This window comes from Dermatophagoides farinae, chromosome 4 (assembly GCF_024713945.1).
Source record: "Dermatophagoides farinae isolate YC_2012a chromosome 4, ASM2471394v1, whole genome shotgun sequence".
Taxonomy (NCBI): Eukaryota; Metazoa; Arthropoda; class Arachnida; order Sarcoptiformes; family Pyroglyphidae; genus Dermatophagoides; species Dermatophagoides farinae.
In genome coordinates, this window is record NC_134680.1 from 1405363 (window position 1) to 1423026 (window position 17664).

At 30.0% G+C, this 17664-nt stretch overlaps 3 protein-coding genes across 9 annotated transcripts; 2 read left to right on the plus strand and 1 right to left on the minus strand.

Moving 5' to 3' along the window:
• Positions 1-3472: 3472 nt before the first annotated feature.
• On the plus strand, positions 3473-4783 carry LOC124491182 (uncharacterized). Its single transcript, XM_047053807.2, has 3 exons — positions 3473-3713; positions 3779-3863; positions 3956-4783. The coding sequence occupies exons 1-3, from the start codon at positions 3693-3695 to the stop codon at positions 4657-4659; spliced, it is 810 nt and encodes a 269-aa protein (XP_046909763.2). The 5' UTR covers positions 3473-3692; the 3' UTR covers positions 4660-4783.
• Positions 4784-4820: 37 nt separating this feature from the next.
• LOC124491181 (DDB1- and CUL4-associated factor 8) lies at positions 4821-7177 on the plus strand. 2 transcript variants are annotated; one of them, XM_047053806.2, is made up of 4 exons: positions 4821-5206; positions 5268-5891; positions 5956-6318; positions 6387-7177. In XM_047053806.2, exons 1-4 carry the CDS (start codon positions 5039-5041, stop codon positions 6792-6794), a joined length of 1563 nt encoding a protein of 520 aa, XP_046909762.1. In that variant the 5' UTR covers positions 4821-5038; the 3' UTR covers positions 6795-7177. The 2 variants fall into 2 exon arrangements, with proteins under 2 accessions (XP_046909762.1, XP_075586483.1); XM_075730368.1 differs by having other exon boundaries at positions 4894-5221; positions 5283-5891; positions 6387-7026.
• LOC124491204 (kin of IRRE-like protein 1) lies at positions 6853-16654 on the minus strand. 6 transcript variants are annotated; one of them, XM_075730367.1, is made up of 14 exons: positions 15748-16654; positions 14205-14361; positions 10706-10762; positions 10346-10623; positions 10145-10261; positions 9893-10034; positions 9656-9772; positions 9279-9431; positions 8995-9204; positions 8826-8935; positions 8633-8751; positions 8336-8558; positions 8043-8262; positions 6853-7916 (listed from the first exon to the last, which is right to left on the minus strand). In XM_075730367.1, the coding sequence occupies exons 2-14, from the start codon at positions 14335-14337 to the stop codon at positions 7837-7839; spliced, it is 1959 nt and encodes a 652-aa protein (XP_075586482.1). In that variant the 5' UTR covers positions 14338-14361; positions 15748-16654; the 3' UTR covers positions 6853-7836. The 6 variants fall into 6 exon arrangements, with proteins under 6 accessions (XP_075586482.1, XP_075586480.1, XP_075586481.1 ...); XM_075730365.1 differs by having other exon boundaries at positions 14205-14611; positions 16234-16456; XM_075730366.1 differs by having other exon boundaries at positions 14205-14611; positions 15748-16184.
• Between the last annotated feature and the right edge of the window lie 1010 nt (positions 16655-17664).

Below are 17664 nucleotides of genomic sequence, written 5' to 3' on the forward strand. Positions count from 1 at the left end.
TCAATTATTGTATAATGATTGTCTATTATATATTATATTAATGTTAAACAAACAGACTAAACTTTTATATGCCCACAGAATTTTATTCTTCTACAAATAAACGACATTTTTTTCATCAAGATAAATATTTCCGGATGATATTTTCGAAAAAAATATATTATTTTTAAATTAAACTTTTATTTTTTCCCTAACCACATTTCTTGTTTTCTGGCTTTTAAACCTCGATCAATAATGATATTGTCTATTTTTTTTTTGCCTTAAACTTTCTTCTGGTGATGAATTTTTAAGTAAAAGTATATTATTAATAATAATCGAATGAAGATCATAATTTTGGATCTAATGAATTTCAACATGTTTCCAGGATTTCTTTTCGATCCAAAAATATTACACCACACACACTATCTACAAACAATCAAAAAAAAAAAAAAAAAAATAGAACAATCTTGAATAGTTCACTGCAACGAAATTCTCAACTAACTAATTGGTTTTGTACTTGAGCTAGAAAAAGGGAGAACCAAAAAAAAAAAAAAATCTTTTAATCGTTAAACATGGCCCCCGATCATCAACATCAATCGAATATCAATCAATAATTTGATTTTGGCGTTGGCCATTTGAAACACGCACACACATACACAATAGTTATTATCGAAGCCAAAAAGCTCAATTTTTGTTTTTTTTTTTTTTTTTGGTTCTAACATAATATACATTGAATATATAAATTCATTCTCATCGAGGGTGTATTTTCATTCACTTTGGTTTGTGTGTTTTTTTTTGGGAGAGGTTCAAAATAAATGAAAAATGAATGAAAAAAAAAATTTTTTTTTTTGTTTGGTGGTTACACCGATTCCAGGTGTATAATAATAATAATTATTATTATTACTGTTATTGTTATACAATCACAAATTTTTTATGTCCCCTCGGAATATTCCGGGAAATTCATTGAAAGAAAAAAATATAAAAAAAAATTCAATCCATTTACATTCATGTCATTTCATGTTGTTGATACACACACATGCACACAGATATACACTAGGATCATCATTAGAGATCAGGTATTTATGAAAATGATTAGCCCTTCACCCTCTCACTCCCTATCACTCTTTCTCTTATGGAACATATGCAGTACATGTAGAATCTGAATGAATTCAATAAAAAAAAATTCGTATCACTGATAATAATGATATGTATGTTACGTCGACGAGGTGTGTCCAGGTATTAAACTTTATTTTATGACTTGCTGTTCATTGTTTCATTGTGATATAGCGATAATTCTTCGTCACTATGGCCCACAATTTGTCTGATTATGATGTTGATGGTTTTCATAATTTAACCAGGATATTCCGAACATACAATCCGACAAACATTGACAAATCGGTCATCATACCAATAGCTTGAATCATCGATTACCAACTACAGTGACAATCATTGAATGACAATTTTTATCCAAAATTGAATAGAAAAAAAAATAAATCCTTCCAATACAACCATCATCGATAATTGGTATTAAATTCAATTATTCTAATGTGTGTGTATGAGAGAGAGAGGGAGAGAGAGTGAGGTCAAATGCTGAAAATTGGACCATCCTGATCAAGTTAATTCATTCATTCATTATTCGATTAATTTCTAGCGGAATTTTGCCAGTTTTTTATCCGCTTCCTTGTATTCAATCAGTATGAAACAAAACAAAAAATTGAAAACGATTAACCTAACTCTAACTAATCGGCATTTATACACCATCCAAATGAAGAAAAAAAAATTAATAAAATAATGGAATAGTAATACATGTCTGTTTCCATGGCTACCTTTATCCGTTGTAATATATTCAGTACGAAAATAAATGGTTGATGACCAGGTATGTTGATATTGTACTTTATGGTGGTACCCTTTGGTTGTTTTTTTTTTTTTTTTTTGAAATTCAGTTCATATTTCTTTTAGTTGTTTTTTTTTGATTATAATATAATATGAAAATTGTATTAATAATTTACCAAAATATACCTAGGCTAATATTTTTCTTGTTCATTTGTCCTGTTGTTGTTGTTGTTATTGTTGTAACAAAATGAACATTCATTCATATTTGGTTCGGTAACAATCGTGGCATATTGTATAATCTCAAAAATCCTTTGCGTTGTTATTGTTGTTAGAATACCAATGGTCCCCAATGAGAATATTGAAGGAATATGAGTTAGAAATATGTTTATGGGTAAGGAAAAGTGGAATGAAATTATTTTCTACTGAAATTCCAATTGAATATTCAAAACACACACACACACACACACACGCCACTTTTTCATTTCATATTTCATTTTTTAGCTAGGTTTGGTTTGGTTCAGGTTGACAAAAAAAAAGCAAGAATTCCCGAATACTTTTATATTCTGTTCCATGGCAATATCACGTATAATATCTCACCGATCATCATGATGATGATGATGACCACATAATCATAACTACCACCAACAACATTAACAACAAAAAACCAAAATAACCAGTAACTTTAGTGAATTTTGAATTGGTTCATATCTTCTATATTCTATGTATGTTTGGGTGACCTAGGCGATGAATGAATGAATGATGATAATAATCTGGCCAAATATGTTTTCGGTCAAATAGCTGTAAAATAGAGAAATAAAATAAAACCAATGGCAACCTAAACGATCCATAGCAAAATCTAAACATAATCCTTCGAATGAATTAATTGTGATAATTGTGAATATGAATTTGAAAATGAAAATTCTTTCAGTACGAATCTAGCTATCGATCGTTATGGTCATATGTTGGCGTCATATATAATCCCGATGTATAACCATGATGATGATTGACCAATAACAACAATAATAATACAAAAACATCGATGAACTATCGAAAATGATGATACAATAAATCAAAGGTTTGAAACTATATTTTATGATTTAAAATATTTTCTCTCGTTCGTTTTGTTTCGTCGGTTTTTTTTTCATAGTTGCCACATCTGGATTAGGTCGTATTCAGCTGATTTGGCACATCACCAAAAAAAATAAAAAATAGATACGTTCAATACCTTTCTCTTGTTGTCCACTGTTTTTTTCCAATATTTTATTTTGATCATTGATTGAAAAAAAATTGATCAAAAAACAAACAAATGAAAAAAATTAAATAAAATAAAATCACAAAATCTAGTGGACAACAGGATAATGGCGTTGCAACGTATTCGGAATTCATCCATTTATCCATAACACATCAAAAAAAATGTCCATTTCCTAATTCACTTTGTTTGCATGAACAAAAATTAAATGTTAATGTTGATAAAAAATAAAAAATAAAATTCTTAAAATGTTTTCAACCGCAAAAAAAATGTTTTTTTCTCATATTTTATAACTGCGTTAAATGATCGCTGATGAACAAAGAATCGAATTATGATGTCTTTTTGATAATGAAAAAAAAATTGCCGACATTTCTGCCATCTAGTGTGGCGTCGTAAATGAGAAGCAAAAAAATTGTAGAGAAAATATTGAGCCACAATCTTGCAAATTTTTATTTCAGATTTTTTTTTATTGTAAATAAAATCAGTTTGTATTGTTGTATAATTTGGTTCGGTTATCTGAGAATATTCTTGTTGTGTTTGAATCAACGCTAATAAAAAGAACCACAAACACACAAAGAAAGTGAAACTAATATCGTTAGTTGTAGACCAATATATATTATATTATAATTTATGAATGGAAAGTCATTTAAATCTGGTAAGCTAAATTGTGAAAATTTTCATAAATTTTTTAATTATAATCATCCAATAACGCCAAAAAAGGCCCATCGATCTCATCGTAAAGCTGAATATTATAGCCGTTGTCATCAATTTAGTAAAGCAATATTTCATTACACCAAAGCAATTCGTGAGTCAAATTTTTTGTTCCATTTGTTTACGAAATTTTCTAATTTAAATTTCTCATATATGATCATAATGTATGTGAATATAAAACTATAGAATATTTAGAATATTCGATTCAAACTACTCGCTGTGATAATATCCGTTCATCATTAACCGTACAACGGTCATATTGTTTCAATCAAATTGATCATCTTGAACGACGTCTACAATCTCGTTTGACAAATAAATTAACAAATCGAAAAGAAAATCTACAAACAGTTCTTTCGAATCCGAATTCATCCAGTTCATCATCATCATTGGATCAATATTCAAATCGACATCGCTCAAAAAATAGGGGCGACGAAACAGCAACAATGGCCAATCGAATTATATCCGAATCGGATGATATGGATCTATGCAATATGCTTAAACGACAAGAATCTTTATTGGAACAATTGTCGTTTACACTCAAAAATCATAATCAATCGAGCCAAAAATCAACTCCATCATCATCACCTGGTTCTGGTTGTAGTTTCAATTCAGTAAAAATCGATGGTCAAACACCACCCATTTCGATTGTGAATGAATTACAAACGATGAATGAAAAAATGAAATCCATCTATCTAAACATGGTTGAAACAATCGAAAAATCAAAACAGGAAACAAAAACATTGCAAAAAGAAAATCAATCCTTGAGAAAAGAATTGAATAGCATTAAAAATGATCCGAATAAATCGAAAAATGTCAGTAATAACCGAACATCGACGATATCATCGTTTCCAGAATTGCCACCATTGGAGCCACCTACATTGCTCTATTAATACCCAATCCTTAACCTTGACCAGTCTCTTTATTATCATCAGGAAAATTCATACCAAAAAAATATTGATACCAATAAAATAATAATAATAAAATAAAATAAATTTTAAAATTAACACAAAAAAATTACACAAGTATCGATAGTATCGGTGACCATCACTGCATTGACAAAGCACAGCTGTGTGAACAAAAACAAAAACTTCGACGTAAATAAACAAGTCAAATGATGACTTTGGCATAAATTCAACGATTTTGTTGTTCTTGTTCTGCTGTGACAAATGTATAAAAAGCTTTAATCGGTTTAATAGCTTTTCCTTTTCATAAAAATAGCGGTGATGGTAATTATTTGGTATCATATTAATTTTTGGTTCAAAACAAAAGATGTTTAACGAAGATTTTGATGATGGTGATGTCGAAATTGATTTTGATCAATCCTCCACCGATGAACTTCAACAACAACATAGTGTTCATATTCATCATCCAGATGACCAAATTGGTTTCATAATGCGTGCTATCGTTAATCGTGAATATGGCCTCCATAATGAATCGGTAAATATTTTTTTTGTGAATCTCAAATAATGTCTTATTGTCTAAATGAATTATTCATTAGCATGGATTGAAAAAGCGAAAAATTTCCGATTACAATCCTATTCGATTCAAGCATCAGATCCGTGATTCTCTTTATCTAATGAAAAGTATGTCGCAAACATACGAGATGTTTGAACACATCGAACCAATTTATTCTGTGGATTTCAATCATAATGGTCGATACATTTGTTCAAGTGGTAATGATTGTAAGGTGGCCATTTGGAATTGGTCGGATAATAACTTGGATTACATCTATGATTCGGGACATTTGACTGGCAGTGTTCGTTGTTGTCGATGGTCGCCGGACGGTGATTATATCACCACATGTGGTGATGATGGATTCGTACGTTGTGCTATAATCGATCGATCATTGACCACTCAATCACGTGTAACTTGTTATCATGATGCGATCGTCAATGAATTTGTCCATTGTGATCCTTGTGTTATTCTTTCAGCTGGACAAGATGGTCGAATATTTCAATCGGATCTTCGGCAGCGATCATCGATTGAATTGTTGAGGATACGTCGAAGGAAAGACGGCATATTTCGTTTACGAACAATCGATTGTAATCGTCAGATTCGACCACATTTATTTGCTGTCGCTGGTCATGGTTCATCCGTTCTCGTTTATGATCGTCGATTCATTGTAAGTACTATAATCTATTAATCGCATGAATTTATTAATTAACTTGATTTTATCAAAAAATTAGAGCAATTCTGATCGAAATCATCTTCCATATTGTACATATTATCTTTCATTTTTGGCATTAAATGAAGAGGACCGTAGTCGTTTTTCTGTTCCTTGTATTCGATTCAGCCCAAACAGTGATCGATTACTTTGTTCGGCAAGCACCGGTGAAGTGGTCATTGCCGATATAACTCGTGAATCGAATTTTTCACGACGATCCGTATTGGTTGGACAAGGTGTGAAATTATTTTCCGAACCAACATTCAAATGTTGTTGGTTTAGTAATCGGCTTGCGTTTAGTACATCGAATGATGGTTTTCTTTACGCTTGGGATATATATGATGGTTCAATGATTTTCTTCAAAATTGGTGATGAAGTTGGTAATGTAAGTTTATTATCAAATCCTATATGATAAATGATTGATGACCTGATTTATTGATTATCATTTTATAGATTAATGCATTAAGTGCACATCCAATCGATCCGATATTGGCTACAGCTGGTTCAAATTGTTCGGTAAAAGTTTGGTCACCAACATTGGATGATGATAGTATCGATTATGATATTGAATTGATACGTGAAAAAATAATTGGTAATTTTCGTGCCCGTTTCATATCGAACACATACCATAAAACATTGAAAGATGTTGAAGAGATTAGCTATATAATGTCTATACGTAATATATTTGATGACACTTCAGGATCATTCTGGCGATCTCATCATAATGATAATGATGATGATGATGATAATAATAATATGGATACGGAAGAAATTTCCAATGATAACAACAATGAACCATTGGATAGCCTTTATGCTGATCTTTATGAATTTTTTGTTGTTAATGCTCATCATTTTCCATGATTAATAAATATATATATGTAATGTAAATTAATTGAATGATGATGAATCCTGTGTTTAGTTTGAGAATGATATATATATTTTTTTATTATTATTTTTAACTATCATCATGACTTTTGACTATATGATGTTGTGTTCATATCTGATTATACAATTATTATATTGTTAATGTTGACTATTTAATAATGATGATAAAAAAAAATTGTGATATTAATTAATACGAACAATTTATAGTGAGATTTTGTTATTGTTTGTTGCTGTTTTTTTTTCCAAATATTTATGTCAAAATTCGTAACAGAAAGCGGATGAGGTGTTCAAATCGATTCAAATTTGTATGTTTTTTTTTCAGCTGTTGAATGAGAATATAAATTACAAATTGTACAAAATGTGTAGTTATTCGTTATTAATGTTGTAAAAAAAAGTACTAAAGTATCGTATCGTAAAAAAGTGACATATAAATAGCTTAAAGGATAAAAAAAAGAGAAAAAAAATGAATAAAGCAAAAAGAACAAAAAACAAAAGTGGCTATGATACAATCGAAAAAAATGAAGCTGCTGCTGCTGTTGCTGATCGATCTGACCAACACAAACTATACATCCAAAGTGGTGATTCGATGATGATGATGATGATATAAGTTGAACAATTTTGATCGAAAGGCCGAAAAATCATTATTATGCATGTGTGTATGTGAAAAAATGAAACGAAAGTTATCCTTATATTTGTTGTTGTGTTCGTAAATGATGATGAAAAAAATGGTAAATCACGAATATAATGTATGTGAGGCAATCAGATGAAGGCACCGAAGATGATGATGATGTACAACCATGAATGGACATATGCAATCAACGATGGACGATGATTTCATCATCATTCAAAAGTCTTCATTTGGATGGACACAATGATAAAAAAATATTTTTATTTTTTATTTTTTTTTTTTTTTTTTTTTTTGATTGAAGCAGCCGATGGATGTGATGAGTAAAAAAAAGAAGAAAAAATAGGAAGCTCAGACGAATGATGATGATATTGTTATCTATGCAATTTTTATTTAATGGCCATTCGTTTTTTTGCCATGATGTTTTTTTAGGCTATCTTTATTGCCACCATCATATGAATCATTGTTTGGCACTAGATAAATGGAACAAGAAAAAAAATAAGCCAACATGGTATATATAACGGTTAATTTAACGCGTTTCAAATACATACATATAGTATAAATGACTAAATGTTTTAATAACTACCATAAATTGTTACCTTGAACTTCATATTTGTTGTCGACAATTTCGACAGGATGATGATCATCTATCCGTTGTTTATTCGTAGACGATGTTGTAGATGATGATAATGAGGATGATCCTGATGATTTTGACGGTTTGCGTCGTAATAAGATGATACCAATAGTAATGGCCAATACAATGACTAATACTATTAATGAAAATGCAATCACTGCTGCAATGGATAATGGAGAGTTGACCTTTTTTTTGTTTGTTTCGGTTGAAATGAATAATTAATTGGACCGACAAAACACTGTTACAAGATAAGCCTACCTGAAGCGTAACGATGCCTTCACTTTTGCCATATTTGTTATGCACAACGAGCATATAATCACGAATGTCATCTGTGCCAGTATAGGCGACCATTAAGGCAACACGAAAACAGGTTGGATTCGGTGATAATGAATCGATTTTGATTAAACGTCCCGTTTTAATATGAAAATTATCGATTTGATTATGATGTGGACGAAGTGAATCATCTTTACCAATTTCAAGACTATTGTTGTTGATTTGAATGAAAAAAATTGATGACATAAATTTGATGGTCATTTTTATAACTCAATGACTTACTTGACCGGGATACGATTCGAACCATAAATCCAATAAACTTGATCCGGAGGTGGATCACTACAGAAACTTTGTTCAACTTTTGTATCCAAACCACGATAGCCGGTGACAGTTTTTTTGTCCTTTTGATGGTTTAATTGTGTCATATTATATTTAAATTAAAGCTCAAATGAAATACATCTGTGGAGACACTTACATTGATGAACAATGGACGACCAACAATGTTGACAGCAAACTGACTACTTGGTACCATGTTTTCCTTGTTTAGAATCCAATTGTAATTAATGCCTTGACAATAATAGGATCCTATGAATGGAAATTTTATATTTTTAAAACAAAAAAAAAACAAAACGATTAATCAGTACCTTCATTTAGATAACTGGCATTCCTAATGATCAATACACCGGGATTATCATCCGATGCTTTTGGATAATAAAGATTATTATGAATTGCATCAGTGAAACACCAACGGATTTTCGGTGCAGGATTGCCAACAAATGTACATTCGAATTGCATATCATCGCCAACGGTTATGTTTTTACGAGGAAAATCGATACTCACTAATCGAGGTGGATCTAATATATTTAACGAAAATATAAAAACGTTAATCATAGCCAGTATAATCGATCAAAATACGAAAATAACATACATAAAACATTCAATTTAACTGATTCCGTTTTCGAAGGTCCAATGGTATTCTGTGCTGAACATTGAAATTCTTCACCGTCAAATGTATAATCAATGTTTCGTAATAATAATTTATTGCCCAATACTTTATATTTAGTTTCGTTGATTTTTTCCGCTGTAAAAAATTAAAAAAAAACGAATTAATATGATGAGCTTCATCAATGTGAATAGTGTTGAAATGAAAATTAAGGAAATAAAATGGTCAACAATCATAATGATCCAAGAGTCACAATAGAAGGGAAATTTTTTTTTTCATTCAAAATTGACCAACATCAAAAACGACCAATGAAAATCAACTCTCTTATATGCATGTGTGTGTTGCATACGCAACATACTTACATCTTGGCTTCCAATAGATATTTGCTTCCGGATTCGCTTCAACATGGCATTCGATTTCTAAATCTTTTCCTTCATATGCAGTATATGTTTTCTCCTTTACCGTTACGTATGGTTTATCTATTTGTTACAGAAATAGAAATCATTATTATAATTCAATGAATAAATTAATAGTAACGATCATCACCAAAAAAAAAGGAATGATTGATGATAAATTGATCCATGCATGGTGATACATACATTGTACATTTAAAATTTTCGGCACAACCTGTTGACCGGTTTGATGGAATGATATACATTGTAGACGGCTACCTTTATCTTTTTTCTTGAATACATAACGTAATGTTGATTTGATTGTACGATCTTTTGCAATTTCTTTTGCCTATTTTTTTTTGATAATGATAATATATGATCACATTAATATGAGGAAAAAATGAGAAAAAACATTTGAATAAAAAAATGGAAAGCAAACTTATATATTGTAATACATACATATTGTGTAATGTTGATATCATCCAGATACCATTCAATACGTGGTAGTGGATTTCCATTAGCAGACAAACATGAAATGCTTGTCACTTGATCAGCAATCGGTGATTCGGTAAAATTCTATTCGAAAAAAAAACACAGAATACATAGATGTCAAAAAAACATGATAAATTTTGTTCATTATATGAAATCTGAAAAACTTACATCGAATGTAATATTTGGTTGATTTGGCTGAACCATTACAATCACTTGTGTTTTGGGGGGTTCTTGTTCAGATTCATCTGGATATACTTGACATATCCATTGTGCATTATCAGCTGGATATTCAAGCCGTGATATGGTCATACTACAATCACCCGATGATGAACGTTGTGCATAATTATATTTTCCCGGTAGTGGAGGAATAATTTTGTGATTTCGAGTCCAAAAACATGATACATTAACGATACGTTCTGTAACGCAATTTAATTCAAGGTCTGATCCTGTGTTTGTTTTTGTGACATATGTGACAAGACTTGATCAAAAATCTGCTTCTATATATGGGTGACATACAATTACACATACCTTGTAGCATATAATAGACGGGACTTGGAACCTTTCGGAACATGGGCGATGACTCAACTATAAGCAAGAGAAAATAAGAGAATGAATCGTTGTTATTGAAAATTGAATTTAATTGAAAAAAATCAGAAATCAGAGCAAATCGAATCGAATCAAATCAAATGGGAATTTGTTTTGACAGTCTTGTTTTGAGTACCCATTGTGTGTTTAATGGGATGCAAAGCAGACGGACACGTGTAACATTTCGTATAGGAAAAATTAACACTACTACCTCATGGTTATAATATTGAGTTGTGATTTTTTCAAACGTTAATGTTGTGCACCCAACTATGTGTTTAGCCGGTTATTTTGGTTTTCGGATCATTAAAAACCAAAATGACTATCCTTTTTTTGGGCCCTAACAACTTTGAAATTATTATTATCACCCAACAAGTTTATAAATATCATGTGTGATTTTGCCAAAAAGAAAACAAAAAATACTGGTGACAGGAAATCACAAATTGAATAATCTATAATTTTTTCCCAGCTTGATACACAGACACACACACACACACACATGAAAAGAAATGAATGAAAAATGAAAATCGGTGTATATTATCGGTGTACATATTTCTACTAACTTGACTATACTATATACTACTTTTTAATGAGTTCAAAACAATTACCCATTTTTTTAGATTGTAAATTTTCATTTTTGTTTTTCTTGTTTGGAACAAAACAAAACAAAACAAAAAAATTTGAGTTTAAACAAAATTTCACCCAAAATCATATCAACCTATGAATTATCATGATGATGATGATGATGATGATGATTATTATCGTGATGAAGCACACACACATACACACACAAAAATAGATTTGTGACAAATTCATTGCTCCCTATAAATATGGAACATGATTTACATAAATATGAAATTCAACAAAAAAAAAACACCAGAAAAGTAGTAGATATTTTTTTAAATATTAATTTTATTATATATTTCGTGACAAAAACATTAATTTTCAACCAAATGAATTGAAGCCGAACATAATGAAAACAAAAAAAAACATGAATGAATGAAAATAAAACATCAAGAAAATCTTACCACTCAATCTGAAATATCTATCAGGATTTGAACCAAAAAAAAAAAAAAAATTTGTTACATTTGACAAATTTGTTTTTAATTATTTTTTCATACAAAAATAATTCTTTCTTATGTGTGTGTGTGTGATTTATGATGCAAATGTAAATTGTAAATCTGTCAAATACAAGTACACACTGTACATATGATCTTGAAAATCATCATCATACTATATCATCATCATCGCCAATCATTCAAATGTGTGTTTCAAGACTATTGCTGTTGTCTGTCAAACAACAAAACAAAAAAAAGCAATGGCTTTTTTTCACCCTAATTATAATGATGATGATGATGTTATACTGTAACAATTATTACGATTATCATCATAAATAAAAAAAAATGCGAAAAGAAGAAAAATCAGCGTATTTCAATGACAAATTTGAACCAGAAAAAAAGTATGAAAAGAAAATCAACAATGAGAACGGAATGAACTGCAGAAAAAAAAATGTCAGTCAAGTCCAGAGAGAGAGAGAGAGAGAGAGAGAGAACCAGAAATCCCGATGAGTCACACACACACAAACACACACTCACAGGCAAATATGCATGACATTGGATGTAATCAGAGTATGAACAGCATATTCTAAACTACCAAACAATCCAACCATATGGTCCAAGAAAAACATTAATAAAAGAAACAAGAAAAAAAATTAAAAGAGACACTTTGCTTGTAACAAAAAAAAAAATTCATTTTTATCTTGATAAATTCCTGTGAAAATTGCCTGAATGAGCAAACACCACACATTTTTTTTCCTTCTATTACATACATACATTGTGACTGATTGATTTTTTTGTTTCATTTTGTTTGAATACCGAGTGTTATCATTATATAATATATATATATGCCAACATGGATAACGACTACCGTTATATATTTGTGAGTGACACATCATAGATAAATGTGTAGGCAATAGTGTGTATAAAGATAACAAACATATTTATATTATTATGGACCGACATATTCTACACATGGCTTCACATACAGGACACAAACACATGTGACAAATAGAAATTTTCATTCATAATTCGACCAAAAAAAAAAAAAAAAAAAAATTCAAGTCAGTCACGGATTTCTGTTTAATTCATTCATTTTTTTACTACTGATTTGATTTGATTTTTTTTGTTTCATTTTCATTTATGGACAGCAATATTATATCAACAACAACAAAATAGAAGAATTCATCATCATCTGTTACGGAACAATTGAATGAATTAACATTTTTTTTTCATATAATAACAACAACAAGGAAAAAAAATTGTACAAATTCATTTATGTGACATTAATTCCATTCATAAGTGACTGTGATATATGACATGAAAACATGAAAAAAGTGAAATGTGATTATAACCGGATGTTTTTTTTTAAAAAATTGGAAAATTGTTTCGAAAATTTTAAAATGAAAAAATATTTGGAATAGAATTTGGCATGACTTTTTTTTGTTGGAATTTGAGATCAACATTCTATACATTACATGATGAATGAATGAGGGGTAATAAAATGATTGGATATATATTTATTGTCATCATAATTATAATTGCCATCATTATCATTATTACTGTTTTATGAATGAATGAATCAATCAATCAATCGGTTCCATTCAATACATATGCCAATTAAATATAGATAGATAGATAGATAAAAGGAAAAACAACATTACAGTAATGTACATAATATATAGAGACATACATAGAAAAATTTACTAGAAATCTAAAATGTTCTGTTAATCCATTTATTGCCATTCATTTACAATATTAGACAATCTATTATCGTAACAAACAAAAAATAATTTTCTCCATCTAAACCGGGCATAATCATTTTTTTTTTTGGATTGATAATCGAATTAGGTCATACTATTGTCGAATAATAATCATCCATCCATCCTTATGACAAACAAGGATGGATGGATCAATACAATTTGTTTTTGTTGTTGTTGTTGTTATTTGTTATAGTCAAAATGTATTAATACAACACATAATACATATATATACATTCAGTATACAATAACAAACAAACAACAAAATGATCATAAACCAGCCATAGCAATGAGGGAAATTCGTATTCATCAATCGAATAATAATGAAATTGTAATTCAATTGAATTGAACAATGAAAAAAAAATAAATTTGGATTTGCTCGATTTTCCATCTCTCTATCATTCTATTGGTTGAATTAATAGATAATATTTGTGATCGATATATATTATCCACAATTGATTGATTTGATTTTTTGATTCAATCAACTAATATTACCTATGTTTATAAGTGTATGAGAATTATATAATTGAATTTTGATTCGATTCAATTTTTGATTTATTGATCTAATTATTTAATATTATATGATACGAAAATACGAAAAAAATGTACAAAATGAAATATAAAACTTACCATTATTTGATGATAATAATAATAAGAATAATGAACAAAATAATAATGATATCGATGATGAATATAAGGACCAAATTCGTTTTCGATTTGACATCACAATTTTTGGCGAATGATATGAAGATTGTGGATACATTTTGCTTCTATCAGCTAATATTATCTGTTTCACAAAATTTGATGATGGTGACGAATATTTTTTTCGATAATCAACAGGATCATCGATGTAATAGGCGGCGATGGACATTTTTTTTTTGACACAGTGATCGCAATTGAGAATAATGGAAATAGTTCAATGGTTTTAATCGGCCAAATTCGTCGTCATAAGATGATTATGATGAAATTCAATAAACGATGACGAAATGAACGTTATTTTTTTTCCTGTGTGTGTGTGTGTGTGTTTGTCAGAGCAACTGGAGTAAAAAAAAAACGGCCATGGAAACATATATAACAAACACATGGGTGAGAATTGATCAGATTGTAGATTATTGTTAGATTGGATGGCAAAAAATGAAAATGAAAAAAAAACAAAAATCAATCGACGATAAAAAAAAAATTCAAAGACAAAAAAATTCGAAATGACAACTGAACGTTAACACACACGCACACACACACAGAGACAATGAGAAAAATGAAATCGAAAATGAGTCATTCACACACACACACGGACACAGCGCACAACACACACACGCACACACCTAATGAACGTTATTACAACGTAAAAGTTGCGGCTGTTTTGTTGTTTTACTTATTTCGAAATGATCATCATCATCGTTGGAATGATGAGAATAAAGAAAAGACCACCGGACATCCACACACACACACAAACACATATAGAAAAACTAGCAATCATTGGATGGCACAAACTACAAAAATTTTTCAATTTCACATCGAAATTATATTATTTCTTATTATCGATGGTTATACTATAGTAGATGTAAGTTCTGGTTTGTTGAAAGGTTTTTTTTTCTTTGTCAGAAATGATGATGATGATGATGATGATGATGATGATGGTGACTATTACAACAATTCAAGTGGAACTAAACTTTCCATTCATCCATTCATGAACGAATTTGTTCAACATGTGTGTGTGTTTGTATGTTTGTGTTTGCAAGGTATAATGAAATCAATTTTTACTGGTGAATGAATTTCGCAAATTTCTTCGTATTCATGTGACCATTAAAAAAAAACTTTTTTTGTGTGTGTGTGTGGAAAATTAGACAGATTTTTTTAAGACAAAGACAGTAGAAAAAAAACGAAGAATGGTTCATATGGGTTTTTTTTATATGTGAACAATGGGCACACCTCGATGTATTGGAATCATTTAATCACACATAGACATACACATCACACACACACACAAAAAAAAACAATTAAATTTTTTTCCCCTGTTTGCGATATATAATGAGAATAGAATACAGAATTGTTCCGGTGATGATGTTGAAGGATTTTGATTTTATTTTTTCACAAAAACAAATAAAACGTTCACGATTCATTTGTTGTTGATTTCAAAAATGTGTGTTTTAATAGGTCTACTACTATATATTACCTGATTCACACATTCGATTTCATCATCATTCACACATGATGTCGTGAAAAAAGGTTCAATTTTTTTTTATTCGAATCGAAATTCAAATTTACAAATCGAATGGCATTATCATATATCATCATAATAAAAAAACGTGATGTATGTGATTAACAATCAGATATTGTTGTTGGACAAAATAAAACATGCATGAATACAATTGATGATATAACGAATCGAATCGATTTTGATGATGATGATGATGATGATCATTCATACAAAAATTTATTCTTATTCAATTCTTCAATGCTTCGATACACTTGTGATAACGAATGTCACCATCATCATTAAACTATGAATTAAAATGACAACAATGATTGATGAATATTCAATGTCAATGTGGAGATGGATGAAGAGAATAAAAAAATTAATGGGAAAAAAAGGTGACAACATCAAACAGTTGGGGAAAACATACACACACACACACAAACATACAAAAATTATGCACACAACCAGAACCCATCAAAGTTAACCAGAACTTGTTGTTGTTTATGGTTGTGTGATAAATGAAAAATTTCTGGAACGAACAACAAACAACAGTAGTGGGAACAACAACCACGACGACGATGTTTTTCGAAATGAAATGGAAATGTTTTTTTTTCGCACAGCCAACAATCAAGATATTATTGAGAGAGAGAGAAAGAGAACTATAGTCGATTGTCAAACATTTAATGATGAAATGAAAGAGTCGCCAACACATATACTCAATATATAACATATACACATTGAAATGTTGAGAGCTTTTCTGGTCGGTCGGTCGATTTTAGTTTGGTTTTAGTTCGTTGATTCAAAGTGGTTGACTATAGTTAGTGGCACTATAGCATCTATTGTCGTTCTTGGTTAGTTCGTTCATTCGAATCATGAATTGTTCGCCTGTTCTGTTGTTGTTGTTGTTTCCATGGTCATAGCATCATTCTGTAAGCGAAGTATGTGTGTGTGTGTGTGGGACACGACCTTTGTGAATACAAAACACGACCCTTGTGAATACATAAAAAAAATGATATGGAAAAGTCCAAACTTGATACACTCGTAAGCAGAAGCAATAGAATCAGTTGAACATCATCATCAAGTATGGATCCAAAAAGATTTGACGAGAGTAGTGGTATCACGATGATGGTTTGGTTGGAGACTTAAAAAGGTTTTTTTTTGGTAAAGAATAATCTCAGAGGAATAAAGGTTGTTCCAATTTCCAAAAGTGCCCTCTGATGGCCAATTTGGAAAATATTGGGAAATTTCGAATTATCAACTTTTTAACTTTGGTCTTATTCAAACTTCATTGATTGAATGATTGAAAATGATCGATGGACAACACCAAAAAAAAAAAAACAAGAGATTGTAGAAAATAGGATTGATTTTTTTTTCTTTCTTATCTAATCTCTTTTGTTATTTCATTGTAACAGAAAAAAAATAATGGCCAACACCAAAACACATATAAAACAAACCGGTCGTTGCACCTCGATCTTCTTGGTCGGTGGTCGTTCAACGACCGTCAAAAAAAAAAACTGACCGGTCTTTTGTATGATATTTTCTTTACGATAATAATAATAATAATGATGATGATGATGATGATGATCAAATTCGAATTCGAATCTAAACAAACAAATCTTTGAACATCCATTCAAGTCTATTTCATTGTGTGTGTATGTGTGTCCAATCTGTTATGATTGACCTATGTGTTTGTTTGTCTGTATGATGAACAACAAACCTGATGGAATGGTCATTAAAGAGTGAAAAAGAAAATGAAAAAATTTAGTTGTTTATACCTGTAAATATATCTACACAATTGTGGATGTGTGAAAACGAAGATGCGACGAAAACGAAAATGAAAAACAAATTTTCATTCACTTTTTGAGAAAATCAATTTGTTTTTTTTTCGAGAGA